Raw genomic sequence first — 24,355 nt, forward strand, 5'->3', positions numbered from 1 at the left:
TATCACCACTTCTCTTCAATATAGTTCTTGAGACCCTAGCCAGAGCAATAAGGCAAGAAAAGGGAATCAGAGGAGTACAAATAGGAAAAGAAGAACTCAAACTTTCACTATTTGCAGATGACATGATACTATATTTAGAAAACCCAACAAACTCAACCAAAAGACTTATAGAACTGATCAACAAATTCAGCAAAGTGTCTGGATACAAAATCAATCTTAAAAAATCAGAAGCTTTTCTGTACACCAACCATAAATCCATTGAAAAGGAAATTCAGAAAACACTTCCACTCAAGATCTCCCACAAAAAAATAAAATACTTAGGAATAAACATAACCAAGGAGGTAAAAGATCTCTACAAAAAAAATTATAAAACATTGAAAAAAGAAATCGAAGATGATCGTGGAAGATGGAAAGATCCGCCATGCTCATGGATAGGTAGAATAAATATAATTAAAATGGCCATCCTTCCAAAAGTGATCTACAGATTCAACGCAATGCCCATTAAATTACCAAGATCATTCCTCACAGACATAGAAAAATCAGTTCTTAAATTCATTTGGAACAACAAAAAGCCCAGAATAGCCAAGGTAGTTCTCAGCAACAAAAAGCATACAGGAGGAATTACAATACCTGACTTTAAACTATACCACAAAGCCATTGTAATAACAGCATGGTACTGGCACAAAAACAGATACATAGACCAATGGAGCAGAATAGAAGACCCAGAAACAAGTCCACACACTTTCAGCCAATTGATTTTTGACAAAGGGGCAAAAAACATACACTGGAAAAAAGACAGCCTGTTCAACAAATGGGGTTGAAAAAACTGGTTAACCATATGCAGAAAACTGGAAATTAATCCCACTTTCTGAACCCCTGCACAAGAGTCGATTCAAGATGCATCAAAGAAGCTGGGCGTGGTGGCACATGCTTGTAATCCCAGCATTTGGGAGGCTGAGACCAGAAGATCGTGGTTCCTGGACAGCCTCAGCTAGTGAGGCCCTCTGCAACTCAGTGAGACCCTGTTTCAAAATAAAGAAAAAGAATAGGGCAGGAGGTGTAGCTCGGAGGTCGAATGCCCCTGGGTTCCACCCCCAAGACCCGAAAAAAAAAAAAAAAAAAAAAAAAAGATGGATCAAAGACTTGGAAATTAAAGCCGGGCCTGGTGGCGCAGGCTTGTAATCCCCGCGCTTGGAAGGCGGAGACGGGAGGATCGCACAGGTTCGAAGCTGTACTGGCGTAAGAGACCCTGTTTCAAAAATATAAAATAGGTCTGGGAGTGTAGCCCGGAGGTAGAAGGGCTTCCAAAAACCCCAGTACCACCCAAAAAAAAAAAAAAAAAGACTTGGAAATTAGAGCAGAGACCTTGAGGTTCCTTGAAGAAGGCATAGGTCCAACACTGCAATACATAGGTACAGATAAAAACTTTCTCAACAAGACCCCAAAGGCACAAGAAACTAAAAGGCAAATCAATACGTGGGATTGCATGAAACTGAAGAGCTTCTGTTCAGCAAAGGAAACTGTCAAGAACTTCAATCGAGAGCCAACAGAACGGGAGAGGATTTTCACCACCTACTCCTCCGATAGAGGACTAATATCTAGAATATACAGAGAACTCAAGAAACTCAACACTAAAAAACCAAATAATCCAATAACAAAATGGGCAAGCGAACTAAATAGACACTTCACAAAAGAAGAAATTCAAATGGCCAATAAATGCATGAAAAAATGCTCAACATCATTGGCAATCAGAGAGATACAAATCAAAACTACCCTGAGATTTCACCTTACCCCAACTAGAATGGCAACCATTCAAAACACATACAACAACAACAAATGCTGGCGAGGATGTGGAGAAGTGGGAACTCTAAAACATTGTTGGTGGGATTGCAAATTAATGCAACCACTTTGGAAAACAGTATGGAGAATCCTCTGAAGAATGGCAACAAATCTACCATTTGATCCAGCAATACCACTTCTGGGTATCTACCCAAAAGGAAGGAAACCAAACTACCAAACTAATGCATGTGTATCTATGTTCATAGCTGCACAATTCACCATAGCCAAACTATGGAACCAGCCAAGATGTCCATCAACAGATGAATGGATTACAAAACTGTGGGATATGTGCACAATGGAATTTTACTCAGCCCTTAAAAAAACACAATTGCAACATTTAGAGGGAATTGTATGGATCTTGAGGACATTATGCTAAGCGAGATTAGTCAGTCACAAAAAGTAAGGAATCGGATGCCTTCCCTAATATGTGAAAGATAAGCTGAAAGGGGCCATAGGAGGAGCTCCAGGTGAAAAAGGAGATCCTATAGAGGAGCAAATAAGGCAACCTACCTGTGTGATGGGAGGATGAGAGAGGGAAACTACTTAAAGCGTACGATGTGCTAATTCATATCATAGTCAACCACTAAGCCAAGCATGAGAGATAGGGATGGGGAGGGAGTGCGGTGGGGACTGGGTGGGGGCCGGCTGGGTGATGTGTGCATTTAATTCTACACAAGTTTTTTGCTTCATCATGATGTATAAATACAATGCACCGATAAAAATTTTTAAAAAAACAACATTAAAGTTTACAATAACACAAAATAAAGTTACTTGGATAATTAATCAACATTTACTGACTTACGTAGAGATAAGTTGTTAGGCATAACCAGCACATTCATGCATAAAAATTAATTGCTTATTCAAGAAGAGACAAAATTTTAAAAGGCAAGACAAGAAAAGATTAAGTACTTGAACAGCATCTAAAGAAAATTTTATCAAATCTCTCCAAAAGTATAAAAGGGGAAATGCACTGAGAACATATTACTGATTAAAAAGTCCCAACTCTGGAGATTTGGGGAGCTATTGTCTAAGAGATTATAAAAATGAAACAGTGTGGCCCCCGAAATGTTATAGTTTAGCCCTTAAATGCCCCCCAAAGGTCATGTATTAAAGGCCCGGTTCCAGCCGGGCATGGTGGCGCACGCTTGTGATCCCAGCATTTGGGAGGCTGAGACAGGAGGATCTGGGTTCATGACCAGCCTCAGCTACTTAGGCCCTTTGCAGGTCAAGTGAGACCCTGTTTCAAAATAAAGAAAAAAAAAATTGGGCTGGGGGTGTAGCTCGAAGGTAGAATGCCCCTGGGTTCCACCCCCAATATTGCAAAATAAATAAATAAATAAATAAATAAATAAATAAATAAAGGCTTGGCTCCCAGCCTCTGGCACAATTGGGAGGTAGTGGAACCTTTAAGAGGCAGGGCCTAGCGAGGGGAAGTTAGGTCACTGAGGTATGCTCTTGAGGGATGATGGGGCCCAAGCCTATTCCTGTCCCTGTCTTTGTTTCCTGGTCACCCTGAGGTAAACAGATCACCTCTGTCTTGTGATCCTGCCATGATATACTGTACTACTAAAGACCAAAGCAAAAGGGCCAAGCAACCATGAACTGAAACCATGAGCCCAAATAAACATTTCTTCTTTTTAAGCTGATTTTCTCAGGTACTTTGTCACAGCAACAGAAAGCTGACTGCTACACGGAAGAAAAAGTAAAGATTTATAAAAACACACTCTAGTGAAATATTTTACTAGGAGGTTAGAAAAATCATGTAATGGCTTTCAACTGGACAATACTGGATCCTAATCACTCTCATGTCCCAGTCCAAGCTAAGTATCATCTGAAATGCTTGAGACCAGAAGTGTTTTGGAGTTCAGATTTGTTCAGATTTTAGAAATTTTGTATCTACATAATAAGGTATCTTGGGAATGGGACCCAAGTTTAAACACAAAATTCATTTACATTTCATATACACTCTATACACAGCCCCGTGGTGATTTTATGCAATCCCTTTAGTGCATCTGTGTTTTGACAGTGACCCCTCACAAGATTAGAGGTGGAATTTTCCGCTCATAGCATCATGTTTACACTCAAAAAGTTTCAGATGTTGGAGCTTTTCAGATTTTTTGATTAGGGAAGTTCAACCTGTAATTACAACATGGCTCCAATTAGAAGCCCTGTTTTGACAACTAAAGACAAGTTCCACTTCCCGACCTCCCCTCGTCACCAAAAATAAAGCACATTCAAATACGCCAGCTGCTTTCCTGCTGGCTCTAATCTATGCTGATCATCGGGCCAGGTCATTAGATCACATTCAATCAGCACCATATCAAAGAATGAAAAAAGGTCCTTTTTTAAAAAAAAAAAAAAAAAAAAAGAATCACCAATTTATAAAGAACCAAGCTTTGGTGGTTTTGTTGACAATAAATCTTGCCTTTGTTTTTAGTGAGTTGATTCAGCTTAGACTAGCTGATTGATTATAAAGTGAAGTGTGAAGGAATCCACTGGACAGATACACTGTCGATTTTACATGCTTCTGAACAAAGATAAATACAGAGGAAAGCAAATGCAAACACATGGGCGTTACGGTTTCCGTGCCGGCTCAACCATCGGCCGAGTGGCCTGGGCTGCCTCACGTTGGAGTCTTTCTCCTAAATCTGTGAATGAAATAACTGGGTCCGTGTTTCCTCTGGGGAGGAAACTTTTCTGGGAAGAAGCGGTCAAGCCAGGAACAATCTTCGAACCCCATCAATCTGTGCCTCCAACTTACTGTGAGATGATCCTCTAAAGGCCTCAAAAACATGGGATTTGATAAATGGCCCAGTTCTGTGCAAATAATTTTGAAGCAGAATTATTACTCAAAGACAGCTCCATCATTAGCCTTTTCTATCCCTGCACATAATTAAAACCTTTATTTGTGTAATTTATACCAGCATCCTTGGGCCAGGGTAATTTCACATGGCTCTTAAATATTTCATTATCCCAACACCCAAATGTAAGTAGGAACGCACTCTACTTACAGTTACGAATGTCATTCCAGTCGATTTTGGAGAAGAAAGGATGGCAGCAAAGGCCCTCAAACTTTAATCTCTCTTTCTGGCCACACAACAAACTTTGAATCAGGTCAATGAGTTCACTGCTAACTTTGGGGTCATCTGGGAACTTCAAAAACCTCTGTTCCAAAAAAAATACAATAATTATCTCCTCAGAAGTGATTCAGTTTCTCGTGTCCCAAAAATGTATTTCTCAAATATGCAAGTTTCTTTTTTTTCTTCTTCTTCTTTTTAGGAAGGAAGTTTGTGCCTCTAACTTTGGACCAAAGGTATATTCCCAAAATAAGTGGCCTGTTCACATCAATAGGCCTACCTGCTCTGTAGGGATTCAACATCCTACATGGTTTGACCTCTGCTCTCCTCTCCCATCTCATCTTGCAGGCTCCACAGCTCTCTCTTTGCTGTCCAACAATGAGGAGTTATTTAAAGTTCCCTGGACATATCATGCTGTTCTCTCGGCCTAGAACCCCTCCCCGCCCACCAGCCTCGCCTAGCTGGCTTTCCTGCCTGCCACTCCCTTCTGCCTGGGCCCTCTGTACTCCACTTTTGCACCGACGTCCCCTGCAGTACCTGGTGCAATTCATTCCCGGTCAAATTATTCAATGAGTGAACTGGAATGAAGGAAATAAATCAGCCCAAGAGGCATCTCAAGGGAAATTTCAACTCAAGAGGAGACTTAAGAAAAACACTTTATGTACATGAAAAATATGTATTAGCCATTCCATGAAGACAAAAATTGGTGGAGATACAAAAACCTAGAAAATGAGTTCTTTTTCCTTTGGGTTGAAATTAAAATATATATTGTGAATGGGCTTAATATAGCCAAAAGTAGAGTTATTAGAAAAAGAGGTGTTGGTTTATGTTGGCTTTTTTTTTTTTCAATACTTGGGGTTGAACTCAGGGTATCTCATATGCTAGGCAAGCACTCTACCACTGAGCTATATATCTCTAGTTCATTTCTGCATTCAATTTTACTACCATATTTGGTAGTACTAAATAGTATAGCATAAAATCAACAGCACGCACTTCAGAGCCAGTCTATATTATTTTGGGCAAACTACTTAACCTTTCTCTGCTGTGGTTTCCTCATCTATAAATTAAAATCATCATCATCATCATCATCATCATCATCATCATAATACCTACATCACCAGGATGTTTGGGGATCAACTAAACTAATAAACTGTATTTCATAAATTCTAAAACACTCATGCACATTTAATAGCAATGAAATCAAGGTGGTGTGTGTGTGTGCACATGCGTGTGCATGGGATGAAGCCCAGGGGCATTCTACCTCTGAGCTATACCTCCAGCCCTACTTTGTTTAAAAGCAGGGTTTCACTGAGAGAGAGCTTCACTATGTTGCTGAGACTGGCTGTGAACCTGTGATCCTCCTGTCTTATCCTCTCAAGCACTGGGATTACAGGCATACGTTACCATGTCCAGCTAAAATGCAATAAAAAAAATCAATAAAAATACCAAAGATTGATTGGCACCAGTTTTTCTTCTTTTAGCGGTACATAAAATAATGACATAAGCTTACAATTACTGGCAGCTGCAATTCGATGGAGTACAATTAATAACGTGTTTGGGACAGCTTTTGGCACAAAGTGAGCGCTATGCTGGCTTACACATAGACATGCATCTCACGTTTTTTTAAATGACATTTCTCAGTGTTGCTTCAAAATTGAATTGACCTTTTACCTGGAAATTCATGATGTTATTGAAGGTTCTGGCAGAGGTTCCCTCAGTGAATGGGGTTTTCCCATAAACCATTTCATAAGCGATAACTCCCACCGACCACCAGTCACAGTCCAGGCTGTAGGTGCCGTTTCCGTCCCCGTTCATTACGGTCAACACTTCAGGAGCCATGTAATCTGGGGTCCCAATCGGGAGTTTGGCATTCACCTAAAAACATGTAAGTAAGATGAATACAGAAACTTTCAATTATCCTCAAGGAGATGTAACAGCCGTGCTGATTTCCCACTGATTACTATTCTCTCAGGCCCTTAAGACTTCTGTCAAGTGGCACGCTGTCAGGAAACGCAAATACTTTACTAGTTCTGTTTTGTTTGTTTGTTTTTTGGCAGCACTGAGGATTGAACCCAGGGGCTTTCTACCACCAAGCCACACCCCCCAGCCCTATTTTTTTTATTCTTTATTTTTTGGGGTTTTTCTTTTTCTGGTACTCAAAATCGAATCCAGGGACATTCAACCTGAGCTAAATCCCCAGACCTTTTTATTTTTATTTTTTTCAAATAGTCGTGCCAGGTTGTTGAGAGTCTCATTATTTGCTGAGGCTGTCCTTGAACCTGCAATCCTCCAGTCTCAACCTCCGAAGTACTGGGATTGCAAGCATGTACCATCATCTCCAGCTTTTTATTCTTTTTCTGCAACAGGGTCTAAGTTGCAGAGGGTCTCACTAAGTAGCTGAGGCTGGCTGCAAACCTATAATTCTCCTATCTCAGCCTCCCCAGCCCTGGGACTACAAGTATGTGCCACCATGTCCACCTACTAGTTTTTGTTTTGTTTTTAGTGCATAATACAACCAAAGGCAACAGGGTAAGATTTGTGGATGACATACACCCTCTGATTACACCAATGGACACTGGGAATATAGCAGGAACAGAAGACATGTTTCCTGATACAAGTTACTGATATGTTAAAACTTAAGAACACCAGAAAAAGCAGGGCGTGGTGGCACACGCTTGTAATCCCAGCATTCGGGAGGCTGAGACTGGAGGATCACGGTTCATGGCCAGCCTCAGTTACTTATTGAGGCCCTCCATAACTTAGTGAGACCCTATTTCAAAATAAACAATAAAAAATAGGGCTGGGGGTGTAACTTGGAGGTCGAATGCCCTGGGTTCCATCCCCAGACCCCCCCATACACACACACAAAAAGAACACCAGAAAGTGTTAATAAACCCTCAAGATGAATCTATAAGATCATTATAACCATTGCTGAAAAACTGGCTGCTAATTGGAAAAATCATATCACAAATGCACAATATATCACAAGTTTTTTTTTTTTTTATATATAACTGGAAAATTCACCGGGCATAGTGGCACATACCTATAATCCCAGTATTTGGGAAGCTAAGATAGGAGGATCACAGGTTCAAGGTCAACTTCAGTAATTTAGCAAGGCTTTTTTAGTGACACTCTGTTTCAAAAATAAAATAGAGTTGGGATAAAACTCAGTGGTAGATCCTTCCCAATACCTCAAAAATTTTTTTTCTTAAAAAAGAAAAAAACTGGAGCTGGGTGTGGTGGTACATGCTTGTAATCCTCCTTGGGAGGCTGAAAAAGGAGGATCACAGGTTTGCAGCCGGCCTCAGCTACTTAGTGAGGCCCTCTACAACTTAGCGAGACCCTGTTTCAAAATACAGAATAAAAAAATAGGGCTAGGGGTGTAGCTCAGAGGTAGAATGCCCCTAGGTTCAGTCCTCAGTTCCGCAAAGCAAAAAATAAAAACACTGGAAAACTGCTTTTGGAACCCACATTTCTATTTTAGCCCGCCTGTAGGACATGACGTATAAATAACTTGCACTCGGGACTGATGTCTGCCAAGTTCTTCCTGTACCCTCGAGTCCTGTCCCTGTGATCCCTCCCCAACATTCAAAAACCTGAGGCCTCTGATCCAATGGCACCCAGCACTTGACCTTAGCAAAGAGGTGCTTTAATAAAGCTAAATATATTCCACTGAAAGGAGTGTCCTTTTTTCCTGAGAATTTGTCCTTCTGACTGTTTTAGTGTTTAAATGTCCTTTATTTTCAGAAATGATGCTGAGGAAAGAATTAGGTTTTCTGAAACTTGCTTCTACGCCTTACTGGGAACCCAGTAAGCAGGCAACCACTTTGGTCTTCAAAATATTGTGGAGTTTTACTGAGCCATGTTTTGTTTTGTTTCCTTATTTGTTTACTTATTTTTGGTACTGGAGATTGAACGCAGTTGCATTCTACCTCCAAACAATACCCTAGTCTTTTTTAGTTTCTTTTGTGCATATATTTTATTTTGTTTTGTTTTAGAGCTCGGGATTGAACCCAGAGGCATTCTACCTCTAAGCTACACCCCAGCCCTATTTTATTTTTTTTTTATTTTGAAACAGTGTCTTACTAAGTTGCTGAGGCTAGCCACAAAATTGCAGTTCTCCTGTCTCAGCCTCCCAAGTACTGGGATTACAAGTGTGCACCACCACACGCAGTTTAATTATTTTTTATTTTGAAACAGGGTATCACTGGGTTACTGAAGCTAGTCTCAAACTTGAGATCCTCTGGCCTCAGCCTCCCAAGTACTGGAATTACAGGTGTATACCACCGTGCCCAGCTGGGCCATTAAATCTGAAGTCTTGCCGGGCGCGGTGGCGCACGCTTGTAATCCCCACGCTTGGGAGGCGGAGACAGGAGGATCGCGCTGGTTCGGAGCCAGCCTCGCTGGCTTAAGAGACCCTGTTTCCAAATTAAAAAATATAAAATCGGCCTGGGAGTGTAGCCCAGCGGTAGAAGGGCTTCCAGGAACCCCAGTACCACCAAAAAAAAAAAAAAAAAAAAAAAAAAAACAACTCTGAAGTCTATGAATGGGATGTCTAACTTTCCTCCCTACAAAAACAGGGAGGCCGTGACTGGCCATAGGCTGTGTTGACCAGCTGTCCCATAACCTCAGCTGAGAGATGGGTTCTCTCAGGCCAGCACTGCACTTGTGCAAAAGCACCTTCTTCTCATTAAAAGGTGTTGAGTGACTCTGCGTCAGCCCAGAGATTTGGGGGTGCGGCCACATACTTTTAAGGCTGGACTTGATATCAGAGGATAAATTTGCTTAGCTTTAATTTAATTAGGTATTGAGAGAAAAGATCATGCTTAGGGAAGATACAATGAGATCTTTTCCCGTGATGAAACTGGAGGCAGCTCTTCCAGCCTGCAACTGCAGGCTTGTCCATCTCTCTGCACAAGCCTTCTCATTATAGGAAATGAGAGTTCCTCTAAGTCTCCCAGTCCCTTGCTTATTACTTATATATGTGTATGCATGTGTGTGTGTGTGTATACTACAGGAATATATAAATCATTTCTATGAGCCTCACAGTCCCTTGATTACACACATATATACACACAGATTTAAATATATATGTGTGTGTGTGTGTGTGTGTGTGTGTGTGTGTGTGTGTGTAAGAATACATAAATCATTCCTATAATTCTCCCAGTCCCCCCCTTCCTCAGGCACACACTCTGATGTAGGTTTTTTCCAACCCTAAACCCAGAAAGCAGTGTGATGCTATTATTCCTAATATCAACCACACATTCCTTTGGCAAGAGGATTTCCACTATAAGTACTCGCTTGGGAAAGCTAGATAGTCATATCACCCAAGAAACCCACAGGCTGGCCCATGGGAAAAGGCAAAAGCAAGCGCAAAGAGGATAAGTGGTCCAGGCGCAAAGGGGATAAGTGGTCCAGGCGCAAAGCACGTAAGTGGTCTAGACAAGAGCACAGTGCAACTTGAGCTTGAGAAACTAAAAGTCACTTAAGTCAAAGAGAAGCCTCTACATTGGAAAGTTGGAACCAAGATTTCTGTTCCTTAGTGTGTACGTAAATGTTAGTTAATTCAGCACAGGGTTAGGATTAAACTATAGGGTCTTAGTAAAAATCACAATACTAAAAAATGAGCAACAAATTTTCTTTTCTTTTGGGGCGGGTTGAACCTAAGGGCATTCTACCTTCAAGCTACAGCCCCAGCCCTTTTTATTTTCTATTCTGAAACAGGGTCTCACTAAGTTTCAAAGGGTCTAAGCTGCTTCAGGTGGCCTCAAACCTGTGCTCCGCCTGTTTCAGCCTCCCTCCCCAAGTAACAGGCCTACAGGCAGGAGCCACAAAGCCCGGCTTAGATAGTCTTTAACAAGAGGGGAAAAAACTGTAGCATTTTAGTTTGCCTAAATGACGACGATGTCACTGTATTGCTGATTAAACGCTTACCCTTGATTAAATGCCTAATTACCTTGCGGGCCCAGAACTACACAATTGTCAAATGCAATATTTGCACTGATTGGATCTTATTTTTATTGCCACATAGACGGCTCTGGATACTCAGTTCTTGTCTGCAGCTGACAGGGCATAGCCACTTATTCACAGCCAGAATGGGTTGGGTCATATTTATCAGGGTGACCCAGTCAAAAAGTATAAATTGTCAATGCCTCATTTTCAAACTAATGATTAGACTTATCAAAGAAAGTCAGATAACTCCCCAAACGAATTTTTTACTCCATAATAGATATGTGGTTATCTATATTTCTATGCAATAATTTTCCAAATTCCATTCTTAATTTTACTAGAAAACAATGGAAGGAGCCAGGTGTGGTGGCACATGCCTATAATCCCATTACTGGGGAGACTGGGGCAGGAGGATCCAGGCTTGAAGACAGTCTCAGCAACTTGGTGAGACCCTGTTTCCAGATAAAAAATAAAATGGACGAGGCATGTAGCTCCGAGGTAGAACATCCTTGGATTCAATTCCCCGCACCACACACACACACACACAAAAAAAGTAAGGAAAGGAAACATATCTCCTGGTTCGCTCTCTACACAACTTTCTACTGATGAGCACTTCATTAAAAAGGTTTTTAAAGACTACCCAGTTCCCATTAGCCACTGACCTCCAAGCACATTAACCCTGTTCAACACACAATCTCGCACTTCCTGGTAGGGACTTCACTGTACACTCTCATTCTCTTCTGGCGGCAGCTCAGTTTACTCTAGATGAGAGTCCCCCACCTCTACCCGAGGGGGCCCAGTATTCAAATTTAACTAACTTTCATTGTACTGGCAGGGAAAATAAAACAGAGATTGACTTGGGGGCAGAAGTGTCTGCCATTGTTTGGGGAATAAGGAAAAGAAAGGTAGGGAAGAAGAGAGGGAAAGGGAAATGATTAACCTGGCAGCTTCTTCTGCCCAAAGCAAATGAGGAAGTAAGAAATCCATTGTCTTCTTCCTCCCAATCCTTTTCCATAAAATGCTTAAGCACAAAACTCTTGAAACCCAACGCTCTCTCCTAGATGCCCAGGGCATAAACATACACCTGCAGGAGCAGGGGGGAAACAAATTCTCACCATGCTGTTCCTCTTGTGGAAAAGAAATTAAATCTTTCCACTCCTACATAAATCCAAAAAGGGCTAGCGCCTATGGGTTTCCAACTGCTAAATGGAGCTCTTTGTCACTTAACCTGCTATAACGCGCTTTACTTAGAATCCCCTCACGACTGGTTTCTGAGAACCAAATGAGATAGGTTGGAACTGTGAGCTGCTTGCCACGCACTGAGATTACAGCACAGCTGAATGGATGACCTCAGTCTCACAGCAGGTCCTACGGTCACCAGGCCCCTGTGCCTGATGACTAACGTAAGGCTCTCCGACGAAAAACGTAAAATACTTCTGAATAAGGAGCTTGAGGTAATGACGACGAGGGCGGGGGGGGGGGGGACGACAACAACGCTACAGGTCTAAGATCTGCAAACATCCAAAATGCAAAGATAATATGTGGGCGTGTTAGGGAAGAGAACTGATTGATGTGGGGGAGGGTAACACGCGGCAATTTCAGTAAATGTGCGTATATTTTATAGTATATTCTGCGTGCAGAAAACTTGTGGAACCTACTTTCGCCCATAAAACATCTTACTCAGAGGATACACATGTAACCTTCCACCACTGATCAAAAATATTTTAAAAAATATTTCTAGTTCTCTATCCACGCTTGACCTGATCTAGTTTGCAGATTATTGCTCTGCTATAATGAAGGGGCCTTTACATTTAAAATAGTAAACTTCCTTCTTATCTGCTTGCTACACACTGGTCCTAAAGGCCCAGGGGGAGGGGCGGGGTGGCAGGAGCAGTATTCTCAAGTGTGTGTACCGAGTGCCTGTCTCCTTGACCAAAATAATTAGAGGTTGAGATCTGAGCTGCAAGTAAACCTTAGTGCCTCCAGGAGGCTCCGGCCTGGAGAGAAGGCTGCTGCAATTAGAGGACCTCATAAAGGCAGTTTAAGGCACTGAGAGATGAAAACTTGAAATAGTAAGAGCCCTGTCTTTCCACCCAGGGCTGTGAAGAGGCTGAGTCCAGATGTGGCCATGGGGCCTTACTCTTAATTTCCATTTATTCTTTATTTTGAAACAGGGTCTCACTGAGTTGCAGAGGGCCTCACTAAGTAGTAGCTGAGGCTGTTCGCGAACCGCGATCCTCCGGTTCCAGCCTCCCGAATGCTGGGATTACAAGCGTGTGCCACCATGCCCGGCTTTAATTTCCATTTATATACCAAGCAGTGACTGAGGATTTTTTTTTTTTTTTTTGGCAGTACTGGGGGTAGAACCTAGGGGCATTCTACCTGAGAGCTACAACCCTCACCCCTATTTTTTATTTTTTATTTTTGAAACGGGGTCTCATTATGTTGCACAGGGCCTCACTACGTAGATGAGGCTGGTCTTGAATCTGTGATCCTCCTGTCTCAGCCTCCCAAGTGCTAGATTAAAAGCATGCAACACCATGCCCAATATGACTGACGCTCTTAATCCAGTTTTCTCAGTTGGTTTCTTAATTGCAAACTCATATGACCGGCTCTAATTAAATAACTTTCTGATGCTTCTCAATTTTCTGCAGACATTCCCAACCTTGCTCCCCTCGCCCCAGTGACACTTAGAGATCAGAATTGCAGGTGACCATCAATTACCCACAACAAGGACAGTTCCCAACTGTCCCCACAACAAAGAATTTATCCAACATGGCGAGGGTGCTGAGGTTTTACTGTCAGACTACGCACCTAGGTTAATTTTTTTTTTTTTTTTTTGTGATACTAGAGATTGAACCCTGGGGCCTTCTACTTCTGAGCTATCCCTTCAGCTCTACTTTTTATTTTTTATTTTGAAACAGGGTCTCACTAAATTACAGATGGCTTCACTAAGTAGCTGAATCTGGCCATGAACCTGCGATTTTCCTGTCTCAGCCTCCCAAGTCTTGGGATTGCAATTTATTTTTAAATTCGTTATTTTGGTTTGGGTTCTGTTGTTATTATCCTTGTTTTGAGACAGGGTCTAGCTAAGTTGCTGAGGCTGGCTTCACGCTTTCAATCCTCCTGCCTCAGCCTCCGAAGTAGCTGGGATTATAAGCACACAACATCACACCGGGCTCTGATGTATGAGTTTATTAACACCACTAACACAATACATATGTTTTTTTTTTCACTTTAAAGGATTAAAAACTTTATTTAATTTTTTTCCTGTGTTTTACTTCACTAAATTCAATACCTAAATTTTCATGCCTGTTTCTGACTTATAAATAATTGGAGACTCCCGGGGCCTGAATGTGAGACCTTACACATGCCTAGTACATGCTTACCACTGAGCTGCACCCTGGCCCCTGGACAGAATTTTTAAAACACAAAATGTTTTGATTCTATAATCTAATTCTTATTATGATGATTAAGCAGGAAGAAAAAAATGGTGGGGTTAAAGTTCGAGAAATCCTGGCTTTGGCAAGCATTCAGAACTTGAACACTAAATAAATTGTGTTAAGTAGGTCTCGGGTCTGCAGAACTCATAGGCTAGATGCTGAAGTGCAAAGGGTTAACCCAACTCTAGCCCTTTCTTAATATTAGCCTGATAATACCCACCTTTCCTCCAAGGGATTTGAGGGGAAAAGGCAATTTTACATACTGTCCCTTACATAAAGGACTTAATGCTCAGACCTGGGGGCATTTTAAAGAGCAGCTTCTCCAACCTCTTAATTTGTGCATTTTAACTAGAATCAGTACTTTCTAGAGAAAGAATAAAAGGCCAAGTTCCTCAGGATTTGTCTAGGTCACCAAGTGGCTCAGTTGTGATATTAGTCTTAAAACCTAAGTCAATTTTCTTTTAGACCTATCCAGTTTTGCATGGTTGACCTTAAAATTCACATTCAGTAAGAACCAACTTTCTTAAAGGATTTTTAACTCTAATTTTTTTTTTTACTTTGTCATCTTTTTCCTAAAGTATTCTTACTCTTTATCTCAATAGCTCCTCTTCTGCCTCCCTAATTAGCATGTAGAATACAGTTTAATTTTTCCTAAAGGCCCAAGACTTTAAAATTATATTTTGAGCCGGGTGTGGTGGCGCACGCTTGTAATCCCAGCGCTTGGGAGGCGGAGACAGGAGGATGGCACAGGTTCGAAGCCAGCCTCGCTGGCTTGAGACCCTGTTTCCAAAGAAAAATATAAAATAGGTCCGGGAGTGTGAGCCCAGAGGTAGACAGGTTTCCAGGAACCCCAGTACCACCAAAAAAAAAAAAAAAAAAATTATATTTTGAGCACTGGATCTTGACACTTCCGGATATTTAGTTCAAATATTCTAGTGATGAATTTAAATTCTGATGCAAAGAAAATAAGAGAATTTGAAAGCTGGGCGTGGTGGCGCACACCACACTTGTAATCCCAGTACTTGGGAGGCTAAGGCAAGAGGACCGCAGGTTCACAGCCAGCCTCAGGTACTTAGTGAGGCCCTCTGCAACTTAGTGGGCCCTTGTTTCAAAGTAAAGAATAAAAAATAGGGCTGGGAGTGTAGCTTGGAGATAGAATGCCCCTGGGTTCCCAGTACTGCAAAAAAAAAAAAAAAAATAATGAAAAAGGAAATAAAGAATTTGAGAAAAAAGTTACATTTCACCAAAATCTCTTAAAGCAAAAAAACGATAATGTAACAGAAGACAGACTAAAAGAGGCAAGAAAATATGAAGGGAAAAAGAAAACAAACATTTTTCCTTTGTTTTTAGCATAACCTCTATGAGGCTCTCTTATCCCATCCATTCCATTACCATTTTATTTGAATTCATCTTAGCAGCTGATCCAAAGTCCACCAGCTTGATGTGTCCAGTCCGGTCAATGAGAATGTTCTCTGGCTTGATGTCTCTGTAAGAAAACCAGACCCCTGAGTCAGCACTGTCCTCCCCGGGCCAATCAGGAAGCACGTGCTATCCCAGACTTTCAGCCCGGTCAGGAACCTCAGTTACGCATTCCGCTATACACATCATCCTTGTTGAGGGCTACAAATAATCAGCATCTATTTCACAAAATAAACTTAATTTTTTATACTTAATTTTTAATAAAAGGAAGAAAGAGAAAGGAAACTAACTTCTGTTATGACTAGATAGATTACTTCCTCTCAAGACATTACAGAAACTAAGGCCAAAAGAAGCTTAAGGAACTTGTGCAAGGTTACACAGCCAGTGGGGGAGCTGGGTCTCGGGTCCAGATTTTGTGATTCCTGTTCTATCCGTGGTTGCCTTCCAACAATATTCTCAGATATTCATAAAGCGGTAGAGGAGTGAGGAAGCAAAGAAACACTTATCAACTGAGGATTCTGTGGAGCTGATTCTGTGAATTACTAACAGGTGCAATTAGAAGTATGCCGTGGGCATCGGGCGTGGTGGCGCACGCTTGTCATCCCAGCATTCGGGAGGCTGAGACAGGAGGATCCCGGTTCGAGGACAGCCTCGGCTACTTAGTGGGGTCCTTTGCAACTCAGTGAGACCCGGTTTCAAAATAAAGAATACAAAATAGGGCTGGGGGTGTAGCTTGGAGGTAGAAGGCCCCGGGTTCCACCCCCAGACTTGCTATTGTTTAGCATATGCTAACCCATATGCTAGAAGTATGCTATGGTTTGGAACTTGAGGGTCCCCCAAAGCCCACGCATCAAGGCTTGGTCTCGATCATAGCAGTCTTGGGGGCTGGTAGAACCTTTAAGAGGGGGCCTAGGCAGAACATCTGCAGGTCACTGGGGGCTTGCCTTTGAAGGTTATCACACCCTGGACTCCTGCCCTCTGGCCAGGAAGTAGAAGGCTTAGCTCCACCGGGTGCTTTTGTGCTGATGCACCATCTCTGCCCAAAGCACCAGAGCCAGTCGCTCATGGGCTGAAACCTTCAAAACCATGAGGTGTCATGAACCGCTTCCCTCCTGAGCTGATTATCTCCCGTATGTGATACCATGGCAGGAAGCTGGCACATTCACAGTACAACACCACGAGCTCCTTTTCCTCTGTGGGAGGCAGTTCCTTCTGTAAATCAAATTCAGCTTTCCAACCATACAATCCGAAGGACATCTTCAAGGGTGCCATTTTTGTTCGTTTGGTTTGCAGTACGAGGGTTGGAACCCGGGGGCATTCTACCACCGAGCTACACCCCAGCCCTATTTTTTATTCTTTATTTTGAAACAGGGTCTCACTGAGGTGCAAAGGACCCCACTAAGTAGCTGAGGCTGGCCATGAACCACGATCCTCCTGTCTCGGCCTCCCGAATGCTGGGATGACGAGCGCGCGCCACCACGCCCAGCTGGGTTCCTGCTCTTAAAGCTCCATCTATCCACGAGTGCCAGAGCTTAGGGGAAACTTGAGAACATTATGGTTCTAGATCTAACTCACTGTTGATTGGAGAAACCGAAATAGCTGCCATTTTGGAAAGTTTACTTTCATCAAATCATAGGTAAGACTCACTAAAAATTGGGTGAAGCGTTATCTTGATTTTGGAATCATTCATCCACGCTTTTCCAGGCGGGAACGCTTCAGTGACACAGATAAATTCTCAGTATGCTACTAAGGAGTCTCACTTACCGATGAACATATCCCATCTGGTGAATGCTGTGAACAGCCAAAATCAGCTCGGCTAGGTAAAACTGAATCATATTTTCATCTAATTGGTCCTCATATCTATTCAAAAGTGACAGCAAATCCCCTCCAGGCTGATAGTCCATGACCTGTATAGAATGCCAAAGTTATTAATTTTTCACACACCCCAAAGAAAGGGAATGCCTCAATTAAATCCTCAAATACCACCTGACGTGTTGTAATCACAATGTCTCCGTAGAGCAACGAAGATGTGTGAGACATAGTGTAAGACATAGGATTAGGTCTCTGCCCTACAGAAATTACATCTGTTACCCAAGAGAATCAATACAATAAAAGACTAGTCCCCGACACCAAGCACAATGCTTGCAAGGCAGAGCTTGAAAAGTTGGTTAATTCCGCCTACTCCCCCGCCCACCCAAGTTAATACCCCAGACATTCCCAGGCTGAGTACTCCATGCAGATGGATATTCCTGGAGGGCAAAGGACTCTCTTACATCCATTTTGCATTCCCCTCATCACCAAGCAGAATACAGGAGGCCTGCAATAAACGCGATACAATCTTTTCCTTTTCCAGTCGGCGTGGAAGGCAAGTGACAGTCTCCATTAAAAATTTAGCTGTGAATATATACCCTTTGACCTCATAATTCCGCTTCTAAAAATTTATTTTCCAAGTACTCGCAATAGTGTGTAGATAGGTAAATAAATACATTCGCTGCCGCATTGTTTATAACAGAAAAAAATAAATAAACAAAGAAAGAAACCTGGAAAACCATCCACATATTCATCCGTAAGAAACTGGCTAAATTATGATGTACCCAAGTAATGGGATATGATACAGATATTAAAAACAAATAGATGAAATCTACTCACACTACCATGGAAATCTACCTGTGACAGCGCAAGGTGATATCCTTATAGGATAAAGTATAACCTCTTTTTTATGAGAAAAAAGTTACCACATTTGTTGGTGGATATAGATAAAAATCTGACAGAAGAATATAAAGCCTCAGGTAAGAGGTTTGATTAACAATTTTTTTTTCTTTTTACTGCAAGGAAATGAAATCCGTCTTCCTTTTGATGATAACCAGGTGTGATGCTCCTGTGTCAGTGATCTTGAGGCCAGTTAACCTAGGTGGCTTTCCACTCCACCTGGAGACTCACCCTCTGCCTTTCGGTTTCACCCTCTGTAAAATCAGGATAAGACTAATCTCCCTGAGGTGCTGTGTGAAGATTAAGCAGGCAAGGTCCTCAGGGGTCCAGGCACAGAGCCCGCCATCCACAGGAGTTCCTCGACTGCTATTTACTCCCTGTATGGAGCGGCTCTCTTCTGGGTGGAGAGAAGACGTGGGCTGTCTGATCACAGCTGCAACCGTGCCAGCCTAATGGCAGCCTCTTGTCCTCGGCTCTCATTTTCCATTATATTTGCCATGCTATAAATGTCTTTTATGAAGCCGGGCGTGGTGGCGCACGCTTGTAATCCCCGTGCTTGGGAGGTGGAGACAGGAGGATCGCGCAGGTTCGAAGCCAGTCGCGCTGGCTTAAGAGACCCTGTTTCCAAATAAAAATATAAAATAGGTCTGGGAGTGCAGCCCGGAGGTAGAAGGGTTTACAGGAACCCCAGTACCACCAAAAAAAAATAGATCTTGGATTATAAGTGTAGCCCAGAGGTAGAAGGGCTTCCAGGAACCCCAGTACCACCAAAATAAATAAATAAATAAATAAATAAATAAATAAATAAATAATGTCTTTTATGTTGTATCCAATGATTTCTGGAAAAAGTCAAGATTCAAACATACGTCTTTCAAAAAAGACTAAATCTACCAAACACTATATTCTAGAAGCCAATTTTGGGGTGTGAATGCTCACTATTGCCCTCCAAACTCCTGTTTGTCTGGAGTGCAGAATTGGACGGAAGCTATAGACAAGTCACACGAGGAGCGCAGCTCCCTGCAGGCTCCCCACTAACAACTCAGGGAGTCTGCCCAGCGTCAGGTCAACCCCCACTAAGTATCCCTGGGAAATCCAGGGTCTTGCGAGTCCTTCCTGAGGGCCCCTGGTAACCTGGAAGTTGCTCCATTCACCTGCTTTTTTTCTTTTCTTTCTTTTTTTTTTTTTTTTTTTTGTGGTACTGGTGGGTAGAACCCAGGGGCTTTTCTACCTCCAGGCTATACTCCCAGACCTATTTTATACTTAGTTTGCAAACAGGGTCTCACTAAGTTGCTGAGAGCCTCACTAAGTAGCTGAGGCTGGCTTCGAACCTGTGCGATCCTCCTGTCTCGGCCTCCCAAGCGCGGGGATTACAAGCGTGCGCCGCCCCGCCCCGCTCACCTGCTTTCTTAGACTCAGCCAGACATTGGACAACTGCATTTGAAGAGTAAGATCCCTTTTGCACTACAGTTGCTGAAAACAAAATGACTTATGAACTATCAAGAACAATGCTCAGAGGGGAGCACCTAACAGGCCTAGCTGATTGCCCCCAAGTCACAGCCGGCGTAAGCTACCTGTCCCAGCCCTGAAACCCACAGAAGCCACCTGGTTGCCTATAACCCACCCACTCATCCCAACCTGGTTCTCCACAGGCCTGAGTATGTGGGTGAGTGCTAATTCATACATCTGTTTTAAATATATACTGCCATTAAAAAGGTCTTAAATACAAAAAAATTCACAGATAATAACAGAAGTACTCATACTTTTAGAATTGAAATGCCTTAAATAAAAACAATGCATATTTATGTCGGCACACATAGTTATATTTTCTATAGCTCTATAAAAATATAAAAAAGAACAGATTTTTAAGTTTAAGGCTGAAAAAAGTCAAATATCTACCAGTCACTGGCAACTCCTAAGAGCTCACCAAGTGACCACTACATGGTGCTTGGTGTCTACTCCTGAAATTCAGTTTGTTACGAGCAACAGAACGGTTTAGAAAATAAAAGGCATATTTCAGAGACAGACATGTTGGTGCACACTTGTAATCCCAGTACTTAGGAGGCTGAGACAGGAGGATCAAAGGTTTGCAGCCAGCCTCAGCTACTTAGTGAGGGCCTCTGCAACTTGGTGAGACCCTGTTTCAAAATAAAGAATAAAAAATAGGGCTAAGGTGGAGCACGGAGGTAGAATGCCCCTAGGTTCAATCCCTAGTACTGCAGAAAAGAAAACAAGAAAAAGCATCTCTTAAAAAAGCAGCTGGGTGTGGTGGTGCACACTTGTAATCCCAGTGCTTGGGAAGCTTAGACCGGAGGATAACACAGGTTCGAAGCCAGCCTCAGCAACTTACCAAAGCTCTCCACAACTTAGTGAGACCCTGTTTCCAAATAAGTAATAAAACTGGGATAGAGTATAGCTCAGAGGCATAATACTCCTGGATTCAATCCTCAGTGCCACCAAAAGAAAAGAAAAAAAAAGGCAAAAAAGAAGTTGGACATGGTGGTGCATGCCTGTAATCCTAGTACTTAGGAGGCTGAAACAAGAGGATCATAGCAGCTTAAAGGCCAGCCTCAGCAATTTCTTGAGATCTTGTTTCAAAACTTAAAATAATTTTTAAAAAGGGATGGGGGTAGAGCTAAGAGGTAGAATGTTCCTGGGTTCAATCCTCAGTACCATAAAAAAAAGGCAAAAAGATAAGTATTCTTCACTCTCATTCATAAGATTCCCAGCTATACTAGATTACTCTCTTCAATGGGCCAAACAACTTTCCATTTCCTCAAAAACCAGGGTTGATTGAGAAAACAACCAACAGAAAATGACAATAGCTACTAGCCAGCATGCTCCGCAATGTGGGGTCAAAAGAGACATACTAAATGGCAAACATCTAAGCAGACTGGGTGGGTCCTTATCAGAGGAACTAATCAAACTTGACCCCCCCAACACAATTTCAGATTACCATATTAAAAATTCCAATTGGCCGGGCGTGGTGGCGCACACTTTTAATCCCTGCACTTGGGAGGTAGAGACAGGAGGATTGCGCTCGTTCAGAGCCAGCCTTGCTGGCTTAAGAGACCCTGTTTCCACATAAAAAGGCCAAAAAAATAGGTCTGGGAGTGTAGTCCATGGGAGTGTATCCTGGAGGAAGCAGGGCTTCCAGGAACCCTAGTGCCACCAAATAAAAAAATAAAAATAAAAATAAATTCCAATTGTAAGCCGGCGTGGTGGCGCACACTTGTAATCCCCGCGCTTGGGAGGCAGAGACAGGAGGATCGCGCTGGTTCGAAGCCAGCCGCGCTGGCTTAAGAGACCCTGTTTCCAAATAAAAATATAAAATAGGTCTGGGAGTGTAGCCCAGAGGTAGAAGGGTTTCCAGGAATCCCAGTACCACACACACACACACAAAAAAAAAAAATTAAATAAATAAATAAAATATGACATATTTATCCAAATATTTGAGTGCCTACTATGTGCTAGAGTTCTAGATATTAGAAAACAATGAACAAGAGACAAAAATCCCTCCCTTCATGAGCTACCATTGTAATGGAACAAAAAAGAATTTTAAAATAGTAATAATAATAATAAGCACTGTAAAAGAGTACAGTACATCTCCTTCCTATCTCAACCACGCAGGAAGCTTATTTGAAATATGGATTCTAGATAATGGCTGCAGACTTCCCAGGTCACGGTCCCCGGGTGGGGTCCAGGGATTCCAGAAAATCCCTGAGCACTTTTTTCTCCCTTTTTATTTTTATTTATTTGTTTGTTTGTTTGTTTTGGTGGTACTAGGGATTGAACCCAAGAGCATTCTCCCTCTGAGCTATACTCTGAGCCCTATTTTTTTTTTTCCTTTGAAACAGGGTCTTGCTGCATTGCTGAGGACCTTGCTGAATCTTCAGCTGAGGCTGGTCTTGGACCTGCAATCCTCCTGTCTCAGCCCCCCAAGTACTGGGATTACAGGTGGATAGCATATCTCAGCAGGAATCTGCATTTTTAGAGAGCTGCTAGAATGATTCTGACGCAGCTGCCTGTCACTGCTGGTGAGGCTGAAGAACCAAGATGACTTCCTACTCCAACGGAATTAAAAGTTTCTACAGCAGAGGTGCCCTTGAATGGACCTTGCCTTTAATATTTCACTGCTGCCATAAACATTTTCTCATTGACTACCCGGAGCCTCTCTGAATATCAAGACAGAATCACTGACAACAAAAGGCTGGAAAAATAACCAGCCCATTGGTGCTGCAGGCACGATCTTCCATCCTTGCAAGGACTGGAGCTGTCCCCTGCACACGGAGAACAGCTGCAGGTCACCCAGGCGGTGATCGCCAAGGCATAGCAATCAAAAGCCGGGAGACAGGAGGAAGAGAGGAGAGAGCCCTCCAGTGAAACAGCCCTAAACAACGTGGCAACCCCGCTGATGGCAGAGAAAGCCCGGCAGCTGACAGACAAGCCCGGCCTGGAGCTGTCATGGACTTGTTCTTTTAAAGCAAAGACTTTCAGGCCACCAGAGACAGACCCTTCTGATGGCAGCAGCTGCAGATGCTAATTAAAGGGCAAATCTTACATGTGTTCAGTTTGGAAGGAGCGGATGCTTCGCTGTTGGTGTTTGCGTTTATACCCCCCCCCGTACTGAGATGGCAATTTCCATCCCCTATGTTGAATTTGAAATGAAGGACAAATGTGTGTGTGTGTGTGTGTGTGTGTGTGTGTGTGTGTGTGTGTGTGTGCATGAGCCCACATGCATGGTTGCATACACATGCATGCATATGGGAAGGGATTAATATTTAATAGTTCTTTAATACTCCTATAATTTGCATGTGTCTCCCAAGAGTTCATGTGTTGGGAACTTAACCCCAAATTCATGATGGAATTTGAGGTGGGACCTTGAAAAATAATAAGGGTTACACATGAGGTCAGCAGTGTAGGAACCCCGTGATGCTATTAGTGGCTTTATATAAGGAGGAGGTTGGGCGTGGTGGTGCACACTTGTCATCCCACTACTTGGGAGGCTGAGACAGGAGGATCGCAGGTTCACAGCCAGCCTCAGCTACTTAGTGAGGCCCTCCAAAATTTAGTGAGACCCTGTTTCAAAATAAAAAGTAAAAAATTGGGGCTGGGTGTGGTGGTGCACACTTGTCATCCCAGTACTTGGTAGGCTGAAACAGGAGGATAACAGGTTCAAAGACAGCCTCAGCAACATGGTGAGGCTCTCAGTAACTTAGCAAGGCCCTGTTTCCAAATGAAAAACAAAATAAGCCTGGGGGTGTAGCTCAGAGGTAGAAGGCCCCTGGGCTCCATCCCCCAGGACCACCCACACACATACCCCCACACACACACACACACAGAATGGGCTGGGGTTGTATATCAGGTAGAACGCCCCTGGGTTCAATCCCCAGTACTGCAAAAAGAGAGAGAGAGAAGAGGAAATACCCAGATTCACGCTTGCTCTGTCTCACTTCGTGATGCCCTTCCTCCTGTTATGATGAAACAAAAAAGTCCTGGCTAATGCCTCCCAAATGCCAAAGGCCTGCTCCTGAACTTCTCAGCCCCCAGAACCATGAGCCAAATAAACTCCTTTTCTTCATAACTTATCCAGTCCGTGGTATTTTGTTACAGCAGCAGAAAAGAGACTAAGACAATGACTAATTTACATAAGCATGATTAGAGGTCCGCTGTCCTAGCCGGCTCTTAACAAATGTTACCTTGAAATGCCCCCACATTCAGCGTGACTGGAAGTGACGTGAAAGACAGCATCACTGTCCACGTGGCCCCGTGTGGATTTCTGGCATGAGGGAGGAGGGAAAGGAATCTCTAAGCAGAGTGGCCACTGGCAAAGACCCTATGTTATTCTTGAAGGGCAAAGTGACCCAGAAAAAGAGGCCCTTATCTCAGAAAATATGATCCCAGTCTGATTCAGCCATCTAT

General features: G+C 42.7%; 1 protein-coding gene across 3 annotated transcripts in view; it reads right to left on the reverse strand.

Moving 5' to 3' along the window:
- Positions 1-24,355, reverse strand: part of CIT (citron rho-interacting serine/threonine kinase) — a gene marked incomplete at both ends in the record, with an annotated part of 188,114 nt that overhangs the window by 132,816 nt on the left and 30,943 nt on the right. For 2 of the 3 annotated variants that reach the window (XM_080717686.1, XM_080717684.1), the window contains 4 exons: positions 4,851-5,004; positions 6,588-6,791; positions 15,701-15,794; positions 17,492-17,634. In XM_080717686.1, coding sequence (XP_080573812.1) covers positions 4,851-5,004; positions 6,588-6,791; positions 15,701-15,794; positions 17,492-17,634 — 595 coding nt within the window. The remainder of the gene's footprint in view (positions 1-4,850; positions 5,005-6,587; positions 6,792-15,700; positions 15,795-17,491; positions 17,635-24,355) is intronic. The other variant, XM_080717685.1, reaches the window with a different exon arrangement.

Source organism: Muscardinus avellanarius (genome assembly GCF_963383645.1).
Source record: "Muscardinus avellanarius genome assembly, chromosome: 21".
Taxonomy (NCBI): domain Eukaryota; kingdom Metazoa; phylum Chordata; class Mammalia; order Rodentia; family Gliridae; genus Muscardinus; species Muscardinus avellanarius.